A 15,000-nucleotide genomic window follows, 5' to 3' on the forward strand; every position below is an offset into this window, starting at 1 on the left:
CTGCTCGTCTTGCTCTTGTGACATTTAGCTGGGACAGTTAAAATCCATTATTCATTATTCCTTAACTTATTAACTCATCACCCAATGAAGGAAGTCTGTGAAAAGAGCATCTCCTCTCTCCCTCCATCCCAATCTCCAGGCTAACATTACCCACACGCTACATATGAGAATCATGGTGTGATTTATGCATGTTCCACTCCAGAGAACACCTCCCCACCTCTCTCTCTCTCTCTCTCTCTCACACACACACACACACTCTCTCTCTCTCTCTCTCTCTCTCTCTCTCTCTCTCACACACACACACACACACACACTCTCTCTCTCTCTCTCTCTCTCTCTTTGTCTGATATAACAAGCGTGACGTATTCCCACGGTCATGCTCCCTACTCAGTCCCACAGGAGGACACACTGTACCAGAAACCCTCATTACATGTTTTTGTCTCTTTATGGACCCTTTTCTGCAATCAAAAAAACTCACAGCGTTGAGGAGGACTGGCTGCTTAACAAACAGCTACAAGCATCAGCTATTTCTAGGTGACCTCTCGGCCTAGACATTTTTATAGAAAGCCTTTGTTTCTGCTCGTTCACAAGAAACCGCGTGAGTTGAATAAAGGCAGCATTCAGAGTAGCGTGATGGGTCTGTGTCCAGCAGGTAGATAAGGGTGGACAGGTGTCATGGACCTGGGCCAGCAGACAGACACATTTGGTGGCTTCACCAGCTCGTTCTAACATTACAACACACTGTTGTTAATTTTTATTTAGGCTATCATCATCGCACATCGACTCACTTACCCACAATCCTCGGCGTCGACATCACTCTCAATAGGCCTTTTGTTTGCCTTGATTTTATTTCCCTTGACTGACGCACTCCTGGTTCTCAGGAGTGCACCTTACCCTGACCTTTCAGTAATGTGAAGCATGCTGTGGTTGTGACTTCCTCCAGTCCCTCACGTGAGGCTGGTTAGAGTCACTGGCCCACTGTCCTGGCCCAGTCTGCTGATATGACAAGCCTTGTGTCCCAATTTACTTATAAACATACTCATCATGTGCATGGTAATTGTGCTGGGAGAGATCTTTGTTGAGTTAATCTGTATGCGTGGAGATTTGGGCTTTTGTTCAGTGGTAAACGTTGAGGGGTTTCAGTACTGATATTCGCCACCAGGAGGTGGTATAGAAACGTGACAAAATTGAGTGGGGCAGTTGGCTTACCAATTCTTTTCTTCTTTTTCTTTTTTAACACATGTCCTGCATTAATTTTTAAGCCTTTCTTTCAAGTTAATTTAAGAACTGTGAAATACTCTTTTCACTATGCCGTGCTTAGTCACATTGAAGGTTTTCAATAACCTATAACATAGTAGGCTTTTCCTGGTAATGTGAAGCGTTTTCCCTGGAAATGTGAATTGTTTTCTCTCCTTGGCCAGTAGCAGTTGATTTATTTCTCTGTGTACTGGACGGGGCGCAGTGTCGCCTCCTCCTCATCTCATCCGGTTCTCCCCAGTTTTCCTCATACCACCCTCCCCCTCCCGCTCACCTCCTGTCTTGAATATATTATGCTAATACCGTCTGCTGAGCCGCAGGTGGGGGCGTTCCTACATATATTAGTCAAATCGCTCTCTTCCTCCACCAATGGGGTGCAACCTCGCGCTGTTTTTCTTGGATAAATTATGCAATTGTCCCGGGCTGCAGATTTTTACCCGAGCGGAGATAAGCTGACCTTGGATATCGTTTGTGCTGCGGTGTTAGATGCACGGCCATCAGCGGGACAGAGGGTTTAACTGGCTGCTCTAAAGTGCCTGTAGCCTATACCGCTGCTCCAAACCACGGAACTGTAGAATATGATTTTTGATACTCGGTAACGTCGAGTGGAGATTGTGTTCGGATAAGCTTGTTTTTTTTTTTTTAACGGATGATTTAGCATGAATTCTCCGTGCTATACAGTGGCGATGGACCTTGGTGTTTGCCAGCTGAGACATTTTTCCATCTCGTTTTTGTCGTCGTTATTGGGCACAGAGAGTTCGCCAGTCCTGCTCGACAATAGGTAGGCCTACACTGAACCGTTTCTTGGAAAAGGACAGCAGCAGTCGGTGTCTTTCTTCTGTGATCGTGTTCTGTGTGCTGCAGTGATCGAATGCTGCTTGTGAAGGTTGATTGTGCTTAAATGTGTTTTAAGTTCTGTGTTTATAGAAGTCGATTTTACAAATATGTTTCGCATTGAGCGTAAAATGTGAAGCAAAATGTTGCCTTTTTTGATTCGATTGGAAAGTGTTGCTTTGATGGGGTGATGGTTCTGCTGGCTTGGCTTTGCTGTCCACCGCAGCGGCAGTGCGATGCTGTGTAGATTACAAAACAACCTTTGAGCTTCATGTGGCCCTTTGGAGGGGTGCAGGCTACATTGAATTTCTGTAATATGGAATAAAATCTACTTTGTCCATATTTTCGCATCTACTCGTTTTAGGAAGCCTAAGGGCACCCTCTCTAGATACTGATTGAATGTATCGCTATTGTCTAATGAAATGTCCTAGAACTGATAAATGACACCGAAATTGATTTATATTTTCTATCCAAATGTTTTATAATTTGTTATTAGTAGACTCATATGTTGTGTTTATGTTTTTTTGCTTTTTTCTTTACAGTTCGTCAGGAGCCAGTGTTGTGGCCATAGACAACAAAATCGAACAAGCGATGGTAAGTTTTAACTTGTTTATTCATCTGTATCGGTATAGGAGGAAATCAGTTATTGTTTCTTGAATAGATGGCTTCTCAACTATAGGATAGCTTCACAGTAGAGAATGAAAGGTTTGCGTAAATTGCACAGATTGGGAAACCATGCAACTTGTAGTCAGCCGGCGATATAGCCTATTTTGTATAGGGCACTCGGATCCGTCTAGATTTTAATCTTTACTTTGTACATCCAGTGTCAACAATGTACCGACGTATGTGTGCGTTTTCAGTGTTGACGTCATTGTGTCATGTTGAATCGGCCAGCAGCCTATAGGCTCAATGTAAGACGCTTCACAATAACACGCGATGTCATTAGCCTACCGTGTCGCAGCACCAGACCATACACTCAGACAACACTTTCGGTTTTGATTTCGAAATAATTCACTATTTTCTCTGGTGAGCTGGCAAGTCCGGAACCTGTCTTCTGCCTCTCTCTGGATCTGACTATTGTGGCTGGATCGGTGCCTAGACGCTCTCACGCTATGTTGTGCCTCGGCTCTGTTGCTAGGCAAACTAAAACGCTTTGACACCTGGTTATAAATATCTCGGCCTCTGATTGGTCACACAAATGTGGGCCGACCATTTTGTCAGTTTGTAGTGACGTTTCAATGCTGGCGTCAGAGGAATCAGGAAACCTGGGAATATTCAGCCTGCAATCAACAGATTTGTTTTGGAAAATTGAATTACATTTTATCGCAACTGAAACTCTGTAGTCACTCACAAAAATAGAGACAGAACTGGTCAGGCAGCCTGTGCCAACACTGCTGTAGACATGACACATGCATGTTACAGTATTGTAATAATTTAATGCGTGTTAATACGACTTCATGTTGATTAGTTCAGTGTTAAAATTTACATTTGAAGCATCCTCTGTGACTGGAAAGCACACTTAACCTCTGTGTGTATGATGATGATGACGGTGATGTCAATCAACTAAGCCGGTCTTGTCCGTGTGTCTCCAGGACCTGGTGAAGAGCCACCTGATGTACGCGGTGCGCGAGGAGGTGGAGGTCCTCAAGGAGCAGATCAAGGAGCTGATCGAGAGGAACTCCCAGCTGGAGCAGGAGAACACCCTGCTGAAGACGCTGGCCAGCCCCGAGCAGATGGCCCAGTTCCAGGCCCAGGTCCAGACGGGCTCCCCGCCGGCTCCCGCGCAGACCCTGGGGCCCCAGCCCGGCGGCCCGGCCCAGCCCGCCTCGCACAGCTCCGGGCCCCCGGCGTAGCGTGACCCCGACGGCTCCCCGGTAGAGAGGGGGGGCGGTCCACAGCTACGAGACTTGACCGACGGACAGACTGGTCCTGCTGCCGCTGAAGAGCTAACCTGCCTCCACAGCAGGGGCAACGCTGTTTAAGACAAGAATTTGCACATATTTAACTCTCCAGATGAGATGATCCATCAGCGGGTCGCCACAAGACGCTTTAAACACACAATCAAAGACAATCTGGAGGGGGGGGGGGGGCTGTTAATGGAGAATGAACTTTGCCAAATAAATCCATGGACGTCAATAGCTGCAGATTTGTCTGAAGATGAAGACGAAGAAACAAACCGACCGACCGACTGACCCAAGTGGAAATTTCTCCAGGAAACAAATATCACTGTGCCTGCGTCGATGGATTTCAAGTGATTGTGCTTCACTAGTGGTGGTGGTGGTGGTGGTGGTGGTGGGGGTGATGAGGATTGTATTGGCTTTGTGTCGTCGTCATGCTTGGCTGAGTCCTGTAGTGTGCATAACAGTAGTTGTCCTCAGGCCACGCACTATAGAAAGAGGAGGATGGATGGATGGATGGATTGAGGGAGGGAGAGAGAAGGAGAAAGAGTGAGAACCTTGCTTAGTGACTTAAGCGAAGAATGTCAATGATTATCATCATGAAACACGAGTCCCCCATCTGGTATGGGGAGGGGCTAGCAGTGGGGGGAGGGGCTAGCAGTGGGGGGAGGGGAGAACACACTTGCATTGACGTCATCATTTTAACTACGGTTGAAGGGAGAATAAACTTGCATCAATAAAGAGGAGCGAGAGAGGTGATATTATTATTTTTTTTCAGTATATTAAGTTTGAGCCCCTCATTCTTGCCCTGGTTAAAAGCCCCATCGCGTCTGCTTTTCGGATCTCCGCGCTCGCAGTGGCATGCATTGATAGCTGAGCGGTGCGAGACGTTGGGCTAAGCTGCATTTTCAAAGAGGAGTCGATGGGCGTATAATGTATATTTCTGTATATTTGGTGTAAGTACTGTGTAAAATAATGATATTACGATTAAAGAGACAAAAGCAGACGCTATTTAGGTTGTACAGATTGAAAGGAAGCTAGTAATGGGCTTGCCTTGGTGATTTGTGCAGTCTCTTTTTCATGCTGTAATTCAGGACTGGAGATCCACAGGAGGTTAGGTTATTTAATTGAGTTCACAAACAACAAGACAACAGACAAGACAACTGTATCCATATGACCTGCTGCAACCTTACTGTAAAACTTTTGTTCACTTGAATTTATTTTGAAGTATTGCAGCCTCGTGATCTTTTTTCATTACTTTTTCGTTTTCATTATTTGACAGTGGAGTACTTCTGGATGATCAACTCTTTAACTTAACACTTAACTCTGAATATAATAAAAATAAACCGCAATGGATTTTTTGCATTCTATGTATCGGTTGTATGCTCATGTTCTGTGCATGTTTCCTTAAACCAGATGAGAAGTTGTAACATACATAACATAACACAATTGCACTTGACAGTTGCACCTCACAACTTTCAATAAAAATGTTAAAGGTATAATAATAGCATTCGTTTCAGTCCTCTCTTTGGTCTTCCTGTGGAGTTTTGTTGTGAATGAATCTGGAGGTCCTTCCACTCTTTCTTGGATATCACTGGGGGCGGGGCTATGTTAAAAAGGGACAAGCCCTCATTTTGTGATTGGCTGATTTTTCTCTACCCTCCTTACTCTGATCTGGTCACGTGTGGCATCATGCTGCTTCCCTCCACTGGTATGTGTGCAACTGGAGGCATGTAAATGCTTGACTGCATAGCTGCGGAGCCTACATGGTGTGCAGCCACAGTTGATATAATCCTATGATACAGAACTGAACACTAGCCTAGTCCTCTCAATCACATTGTACAAGGGAAATGTGAAGAACAACCCCCATTTCAGTGATTGTGAATGCCTTAAATGCTTCATTTTTTTTGCTGCTGTTCAGCCTCATGTTGGATTCTCATACTGCATCCATGAGTGCTTGTGTGTTATGGCCATAGGAAAGTGCAGCTAGGTTCCTACTGTAGCTATCATCAGGATTTACAGTCAGGCTGGAATGTCTGCACACCTCTTTCACCTTCATGATTTATTACGTTACAGACTTACGCTACAATAGATTGAGTTCATTTTTGTCTCAAAATTCTACACAAAATAGCCCATAATGACAAAGTGAAAACAGGTTTTTAAACATTTGTGCTAATTTATTAAACATCAAAATGTAAAATATATGTACACAAGTGTGCACTGCACACCCTTTGATATGACACCCAAACGTGAGCTGAGGTGCATTTTGTTTCCACTGATACTACTTGAGATATTTCTACAACGTAATTGGAGCTCACCTGTGTAAATTCAATCGATTGGACATGATTGGGGATTGCCAACACCTGCCTTTATAAGGTCCCACAGTTGACAGTCCATGTCAGAGCAAACTCCATGCCATGGGGTTAAAGCAATTATCTGCAGACCTCTCAAACAGGATTGTGTCAAGGCATAGATCTGGAGAAGGGTACAGAAACATTTCTGCAGCTTTACAGGTCCTTTGTAAATGGAAGAAGTTTGGAACCAGCAAGAATCTTCCTAGACCTGGCCGCCCGGCCAAACTGAGCAATCGGGGAAGACGGGCCTTGGCCAGGGAGGTGAGCAGGAACCCGAGGGTCACGCTGACAGAGCTCCAGCGTGTCCTTGTGGAGATGGGAGAACCTTTCAGAAGATCAACCATCCAGGCAGCACTCCACCAATCACGTCTTTATGGTAGACCAGCCAGACGGAAGCCACTCCTTAGTAAAAGGCACATGACAGCCTGTTTGGAGTTCACCAAAAGGCAACCAGGGTTGCCAACTCCTCTGTAAGGGAAGTAGCTGTTGGCTCTCCCAAAAGTAGCTTGATGATGTAATCAACTAATTTACATTATATGCAATTCTGAAAGTCAAAATAAATAGAAAAGGCTGGCCAGGTAGTTAAACTATTTCTGTATTTGCAAACATTTTTGTTGCCATATAACTATAACGTTAGCATTTTCTTTTCTTTTTTCACAGACATGCAGTGGCCTAATGAATGTAAACCTACAAACTTTACATATTTGCTGTGGGGCTGCTATCTAGTCAGACTGGGTATGTGAGTGCTGTGTGAGTGGGGAGGAGGAGATGGCAGCCCTCACTGTAGGCTGACTCGGCTCTCATGAGCTTGGTTGTAACATGAACCACGGAACGGGATGTTGGATGCTTTTGCAGAGCTTTGTCAATACAATAATTTCCCCAAATGATCAGAAAAACTTGCTAGATTTGTCGCTTTTGACCAAGTCGCCAAGGGGGTCTGTAAGTCGCCAGATCTAGTGACAAAGTTGCCAAATTGGCAACACTGGAGGCACCTAGGACTCTCAAACCATGAGAATTAAGATTCTCTGGTCTGATGAAACTAAAATTTAACTTTTTGGCCTGAATACCAAGCGTCACGTCTGGAGGAAACCAGGCACTGCTCATCATACCATCCCTTCAGTGAAGCATGGCGATGGCAGCATCATAATGTGGGGATGTGTTTCAGCAGCAGGAATGGGGCGACTAGTCCTGATAGAGGGAAAGATGAATGCTAAGAACACCAAGTTCCTTGAAGTAAACCTGCTCCAGAGCGCTCTGGACCTCAGACTGGGGCGAAGGTTTACCTTCCAACATGACAACCTGAAGCAGCCAAGAGAACAAAGGAGTGGTTTCAGAGAAAGTCTGTGAATGTCCTTGAGTTGCTCAGCCAGAGACCAGACCTGAATCCAATTGAACATCTGTGGAAAGAGCTGAAAATGTCTGTACTGACACTCCCCATCCAACCTGACAGAGCTTGCAAGGATATGCCAAGAAGAATGGAAAAAAATCTCAACAAGTGTGTGAAGCTCGTAGCTTCTTTCCCAAGACGCCTTGAAGCTTATGTAACCGCTGCCAAGGGTGCATCAACCAAGTATTAGGCTAAGGGTGTGTACAGATAAATAACCTATTTTTGTCAATAAAATAAAATTGCATATTTTCTAAAATCCTGTTTTCACTTTGTCATTAATGGTTGTTGTATTTGAGGAAAGAAATGAACTCTTATCTATTGTAGAATAAGTCTAATGTAATAAAATGTGGAGAAAGTGAAAGGGGTGTGCAGACTTCCCCAGCTTAACTGTGTATATAATCTCAGGAAAGTCCCTGTACTAACTGCGGTAATCACCAGTGGCCTTCACATTGCTGCGTTCAGTACTACAGACACGGATACAAGCACGCTTGTACAACCCACATTCAGAGCGAGCCGAGTGCCAGTGAGAAGAACTTGCCGGTGCAGGATACAGGCGGGTGTTTGCCTGTTTTATCTGCCTCAGAGTGGCTGTGGGGCCGGGCATTGACCTCTCCACCTGCTCCGCTAGACACACAGAGGGGCTACTGTCTACTGCACCTTAACGACCATACCGAAGCAGCTGGACACCTTAGCACATGGCAACGCTGCTGACTTGCCTGGGGCAGAGACTGAGTCAGCTGGACCAGGAGTTCTGGACAGATATTGGTCGGATTTCCCGAACGGGTTAAGAAGCACTTAACTCCAAAGTACTTAACTCCCATACAAAGGGTTGCTTAAGAAGGGTTCCTTAAGAAGGTTCTTTATCGGGAAACCCGGCCATTATCTAAGCACTGACCTGGGGTTTGGGTGTCCGAGGCCACAATGACTGATCTATACAGTAGGTCTATGATTGGTTCTTTTATACAGCCACATCTCAATACTGTGTAGTAATTAATTGCAGAGCTATTGTAAAACCAGGGGGTTCTCGACCACTGAAGATCATCGATAAAGACCACAAGCCTTGAAAAGACAAGAATGTGTGAGCCTTGAAAGTTCACACACGCTGGCAAGCTAATAAATCACCCTGTCATGAGCAGTCTGTTAGCTTTTCTGTACAGTACCAAGTCACGTGGATATAGATTACATAATGCAATATTGACTGTGCATCTGCAAACATAGGATTAGAGAGAGAGAGAGAGAGAGAGAGAAAGAGTTAAGAAAGTTTAGAGAGTTAAGAAAACTGAACTTGGAAGAGATAATCGTCAAGTCACCGTGGTACGTCAGCCAGAGACGATACAGCTACATGGCACGTGAAAGTCACCTAAACCAGCAGGAATGCAAGTCACCTGATATCCCAGCTGGGGAGTGGCTGGCGCAGCACCGACACAACAAACATTCTGACGGCCCCACATACTGCAGAGGGAGTGTGTGGGTCCGGGGACGTGTTCCTCTGCTTCTTCCAGGCAAAAGAGGGAACTGATACCAGACACTTTCCAAACGCTCTGCATATTTATTCGAAAAAAGGTTCTCACGCAACACGGATACATGTAGAAACGGAGTAATGTGGCACATTGTCAGCAGGAGTCACGCTATCCACACACTCACGCGCACACTCACATGCATACACACTCAAAGAGACACACACACACACACACACAAGCACACACACTCAGATTAAAGTGAATGGCAAGATGCACGCTGTGAGGCGCTGGACTCTTAACTAGCGTGGTTCAGACCGTCAGTAGAAAGTCTCTCAGTCCCTGGGCCTGAAACACTGTCAACATTTGCGCAAACAGTGTGTGAGCGAACGAGGAAGGAGAGTGCAGAGAAGGGAAGGATGGAGGGGGGGAAGAGGAAGTGATGTCAGACAGATGCAGGGAGGCTGCCTCGCTCCCAGGTCCACCCAGGACGAGTCTGAGGTACCCAGGCCTCTGGGCGACCGGCTGGGCCTGTGGAGGGGTCGGGGGCGGGTGGCGACGAGCTACCCGGGTTAGGTGAGGGGGACGCGGGGAAGGAGGGAGTCCGGAAGGGGGGGGGTGGCTCTGGATCACATTCCCATCCTGATACTCTGGATGATTTGGAAGATGGCTGAAAGAGAGAGAGAGAGGGAGGGAGAGAGAGAGAGAGAGGGAGGGAGAGAGAGAGAGAGAGAGAGGGAGTGAGGGAGGGAGGGAGGGAGGGAGGGAGAAAGAGAGAGAGAGGGAGGGAGGGAGGGAGGGAGAGAGGGAGGGAGAGGGGGAGAGAGAGGGAGGGAAAGAGAGAGAGGGAGGGAGAGAGAGAATAGAGAGAGGAACATGTCATATTACAACACTTCCAGACTTTCACATAGTGGGGAACAATAAATGAGTCACGCTAAAGGGCCTTTCTTGGCTCTCTGCATTTTGTTTGCCCACTTCTGCTTAGCGGCTTTACCTAGTTTACTCTTTATTCTTTAGCAGCCTGTCTGCTGAGTGCTTATTGTGAGATGCACTTAAATATCTGATCATGGACTAGGGATAGCTAACACATAATGTAGGTAACATCTCTGTAACTATCTACTCTACTGATAGTCATGTTTCTTTTCTGAAGTATTTAGCCCATGTTTAGTCCTCTGTGAATGCCAATCAATTTAAACATTTTCCAGGAGCTTGCTCGATCGTCTCGTTGAGAGAGGTCAGGGAAGAATTTTTTACAGTTCACCTATTGCGGCCACTGGGTGAAGAGGCTTTTTGCTTCCCTCTGAAATGCGCTATACAAATAAAGTTTGATTTGATTACAGAGACAGAATGACAAAATGCTGTTTATAGAACTGGTTGGCCATCAATGCAAACAGGACAAGCAACTAGAGCTTTCTATAAATAAAACCCCAGTACGCTGGCTACTTGTCTAAACCACTTTTTCTTCGAGTCAGTAAATGAGAGCAAAGCTCTTCTCTTCTCCTGAATGCACTGATAGCCCTGTCAACTCTGCCCAACTCATCTTCAAGATTATTGAAATAACTGACTCAGAGGTAGCCAAGCTAGTGGTTTGAGAAGTTCCAAAGGCAAGGATGTATTTGGACTTAACACCAACTTTATTAAAGAACATAATGACGCCTTGGTCCAACCCATCACCCACCTGGTTAACCTATCCTTAAAACATGCAGTGGTCCCCTCAGCCTGGAAGGTGGCGGCGGTAACCCCAATTTTTAAATCTGGGATAAAATCTGGGTGTCAAACTATAGGCCAATTTGTATTCTACCAGTAGTATCATAAATAGCAGAGAAATGGGTTGCTCAACTCCTTGTAGAGCATCTCAACAAAGACCACCCTCTTTTGCATCCTATGCAGTTTGGTTTCCACACCTATCACTTGTCTGAGTCGGCCCTGTGTGGAAAAGGTCAAGGGTCAAGACAGGAATGCTTGTGTCGGTGCTGTCTTTTTAGAGCTGAAGAGAGCCGTCGACACTGTAGATCGCCAAGTCCTTCTGTCCAGGTTAACACGCTTTAATTTTTCCAGCCATGCTTTTCAATAGTTCAAATCGTTCTTATCCAATAGAAAACAATACCTGTTTATCAACACCCTAGCCAACTCCTGTCAAAACGTACACACACAGATGTATGCGGACGATGCTATGATTTTTACATCCGCTAAAAATATCCAAGAGGCCTCATTCATCCTTTCATCTGCCATGTCTGAGGTCCAGGACTGGCTTACGAAATCCTGCCTCCTGCTGAACGCCCGAAAAATTGTTTGTATGATATTCACCGAACGTGCCCAAAAAATAACACACTCGAATGTAGTTTTAAATGGTGTAGAGCTGGAACTAGTAACTGAGTTTAAGTACCTTAGGGTAATTCTCGACTACACTCTGACCTTTGAGACCCAGGTCAAAAAGGTGGCTGACTCCATCAAATTCAACCAGCTAAATTTTAGGCACATCAGAAACAGCTTGACAGAGAACGCAGCCAAGACATTCTTCCACTCAATGTTCTTCTCACACTTAGAGTACTGTCTGACTAGCTGGTCACTCACGTGCACATCTACAATCAAACCCATAGAATCACTACACAAGAAATCCTATCATCACTGTAACATCCTGGCCAAAGATATGTTCTTGAGCTTTGACAATTTCAGCAGTTTGAAAGATGCCTGTATGATTTACAAAGCTCTAAATGGGTTAGCACCCCCCAGGCTTCGCAACTAGAACCACCAGAGCATCCGACAGAGGCGACCGTCATCCCACGCAGACGTACCACCCTCGGTCAGATGGTTCTGTCCGTCAAAGATGGAGGCAGCCTCTGGAATACTCTACCCTCTTCTGTCAGGGAATGCCCAACTTAAGCACTTTAAAAACCACTTGAAGGAACGGCTGGAGTCCACCCAAACCTGCACTCACATAGTCTAACCAGGGTAAACTGTATTTTTCAATCTATTTTGTAGCGTGTATAAATGAAATACAGTATATGTGGTTGCCTCCTGTATTTTTGTGCAATATAATCGATGCCCTCGATGTGCAATACTGTATATTATGTGCAATTTGATGTATGTGATGTATCTATGATGCCTTTTCTACACATTACACTGTGATATTTATCTCTGGTTCTATACTGTACTTATTTTATTATATATTTGGGACTGTTATTCTTCATTGTACTGCACTGTAGCCTAACCTACTGCACCATCTGGCAGGGGTACTAGCCATGGAAACCAAAAATAAAAGTAGGTAAAAGTAGAACATTTACCTGATCCACAGACAACAAAGACAAACAGAGCAAGCAGCCAGGGCCCGACTGGATACTTCTCCTCCTGTGGTCGCTGTGGGAGAGGAACACAGCAGTCACCGCGCTTTCAGTCTCACCACGCTCCTCTCTTCAGCGGAGATCATGTACAGTTCAACCCTAAAAACAGAGTGGCTGATGGGGCTTTTTTTTTTTTATCATCCATGCGCACTACAACCAAATCTGTACACACCCATATCCATGCAAACACATACAGTATGCACACTAATGATGATGAATTGAGTTCCTTATTTGAATTTGGGGTGTTTATCTCAGGACCTCCCAAAGAAAGCTGATTGTAACAGTGGTGAGGTGAGGGCCTTGATGGGAGTCTTCATGAGGGATGGGGTTGAGGAGACATCAATGACTCAATGACAGAGGATGGAATTGAATTGCAAACTTTATTTATTCAGGGAAGACAATAAGAGCAAATTCTCTTTTTCAATGCTGACCTGATTACAATAAAAACACATGCAAAATAGGAACACAACAAAACAACATAAAATCACAATGGGGGTGAGAAAACCACTGGGACTCCACTGACTCTTCAACACGACCAACATGCACAGACAAGAGTCAGGAGTCAGGACACGTTTTCAACAAGAGGTTGAGGTTAGACCTCTCCGTCTCTCTCTTTACAACCTACGCCGTCGTGGTTAGCTGTGAGGGCGTACAGTAGCCCGAATGGCCCAAGTGGGTCTAATAATACATTGAGATCTGCAGAGTCGGCATGTCCTCTAGAACATAGTCTACAGCAGCTCACATGGAAAACATGACAAACCTAGACTCCGCAGTCTAGACCGACACCAAACCGCCTGTCATTATCAAGAGAACGTGGTCAGGGTGATGTCATGCAGTTGGAACCTAAGTGCCTATACTGTGGTGGGGTAATAATTGATCCAAAATATACAGGGCAAGGGTTGCTTTGTTGGCAACAGCACACACACAATGAAAACAAACAATCTGGATCCCACAATAAGCCACAGTAAACTTGATGTCATCATCCTCAAAAATACTACATCTGTGAACCAGAACATCCCTGGATTACAATATAGGCTAGGCTGCTGTAATCACATAGAGAAGTGAAAGCAATTCCAGGATTGTGTAACATATTGTGTCGTGTGTGTCTGTTTAATTATTGGCCAAGATGTCAACCCATACACGGAGGGATCAGTTCGCCAGAGAACAAGACGCAAACATTGGTATCGAGTCGTTAATGATCAACCAATCGCCAACCGGCATGTCAACCTATGGCCTGAGAACGCATGGAGCACCGGTATTCTGATAAGTGGGCGACGTGCGAGGGGGCAGACCATAAATTAAGAGAGGGTCTTTATTTCTTGAACTGCGGTTGTCAAAATAATTTAAAAAGAAGAGCCTTTAGTCGAGTCAAAATGAAAGAGACTACCTACAGTACAGTATGCAAGGATGTGCTTGAGCAGATGAAAGATAGCACAGCCAATTAATCACCATGCCGGTAGCCGCGCCAAATATCTAACGAGAGCCTAAATAAGAAACAGCAATTGATGGGAGATGTTTGCTTTAGACGTGCAATCATTAACAGTGATGATTCAGAAACATCCATGTCACCCTTGCATCCCTATTCCTCATCCTGCTAAGAAAAGCCACGTCTCACCAGCGTCTTTGCAACGTTGCCTCTCTGTGTGATGTTTTTGCTGTGTTTTTCGTTTGCCATACGGATCCTTTGTTTTGCTACCATCTTCTGAGAGTGCTTTTCTGGAGAGAAATATCTCATCCGTTCTGGTTTTGATGCAGTAGGCTAATGATGCCGCGAGCCCCCCACTCCACTGCACCTGCTGTCGCGCGCGCACGGATGCGCGCTTCCATGGAGCGGGCGCGCGCGCGTAACTGTTTCTACAGACCGAGCTTTGATCAGCTTTTAGGGCAAACCTCTGAAAAGCTTGCCCTGATTTCCCACCACAAAAGTGCTTCAATATTAACACATTCATCACTCTATCCTTCATAAATAGTTTCCAACACAACTTCCCACTTCCAACCTATAATTCATAGGCTATTAGCCCATGATGACTGGAATAAACTGTAGCCTAATAATATGAGATCCATTGATTCTGGGAGCCTTAGACAGTATGTTGAAATGTAATGGGTTTAGTGGACCAGTCTTGATATAGAGGGCAATAGAAGCCTAACACTTCCAAATCTGTCTAAAATGATAGAAAACGAAGACAGAAGTAGGCTAAAGAAAGGAAACGCTAGCGAGATGGAGCGAGAGATGGAGCGACGGATGACAATAGACTAGAGAGAGAGACAGACAGACAGACAGAGAGAAAGATAGAGCGAGAGAGAGAGAGAGAGAAAGAGAGAGAAGGGAGACAGCCAGGGCACAGCACTGCTACTAGTCAGCAGGGCTACATTTGGGAACACTGATACGAGTGGTTGCCTAGCAACTGCATCAAAGGGGTGTGGATGCAACAAAGTGGTTGGGCTCTGCTGGTGTGGGAGGATGAGGAGCTC

General features: G+C 45.3%; 2 protein-coding genes across 2 annotated transcripts in view; one reads left to right on the forward strand and one right to left on the reverse strand.

Moving 5' to 3' along the window:
* The window catches only part of tsc22d1 (TSC22 domain family, member 1), a 35,836-nt gene extending 31,684 nt beyond the window's left edge, over positions 1-4,152 (forward strand). Inside the window, exons 2-3 of the mRNA XM_084452121.1 lie at positions 2,634-2,685; positions 3,684-4,152. Of these exons, the coding sequence (XP_084308247.1) occupies positions 2,634-2,685; positions 3,684-3,944 (313 nt within the window). The 3' untranslated portion in view covers positions 3,945-4,152. The remainder of the gene's footprint in view (positions 1-2,633; positions 2,686-3,683) is intronic.
* Positions 4,153-9,816: 5,664 nt separating this feature from the next.
* On the reverse strand, positions 9,817-14,227 carry serp2 (stress-associated endoplasmic reticulum protein family member 2; the record flags this gene model as incomplete). Its single annotated transcript, XM_084451817.1, has 3 exons — positions 9,817-9,857; positions 12,472-12,544; positions 14,144-14,227. 3 exons carry the CDS (start codon positions 14,225-14,227, stop codon positions 9,817-9,819), a joined length of 198 nt encoding a protein of 65 aa, XP_084307943.1.
* Between the last annotated feature and the right edge of the window lie 773 nt (positions 14,228-15,000).

Source organism: Borostomias antarcticus (genome assembly GCF_949987555.1).
Source record: "Borostomias antarcticus genome assembly, chromosome: 17".
NCBI lineage: Eukaryota > Metazoa > Chordata > Actinopteri > Stomiiformes > Stomiidae > Borostomias > Borostomias antarcticus.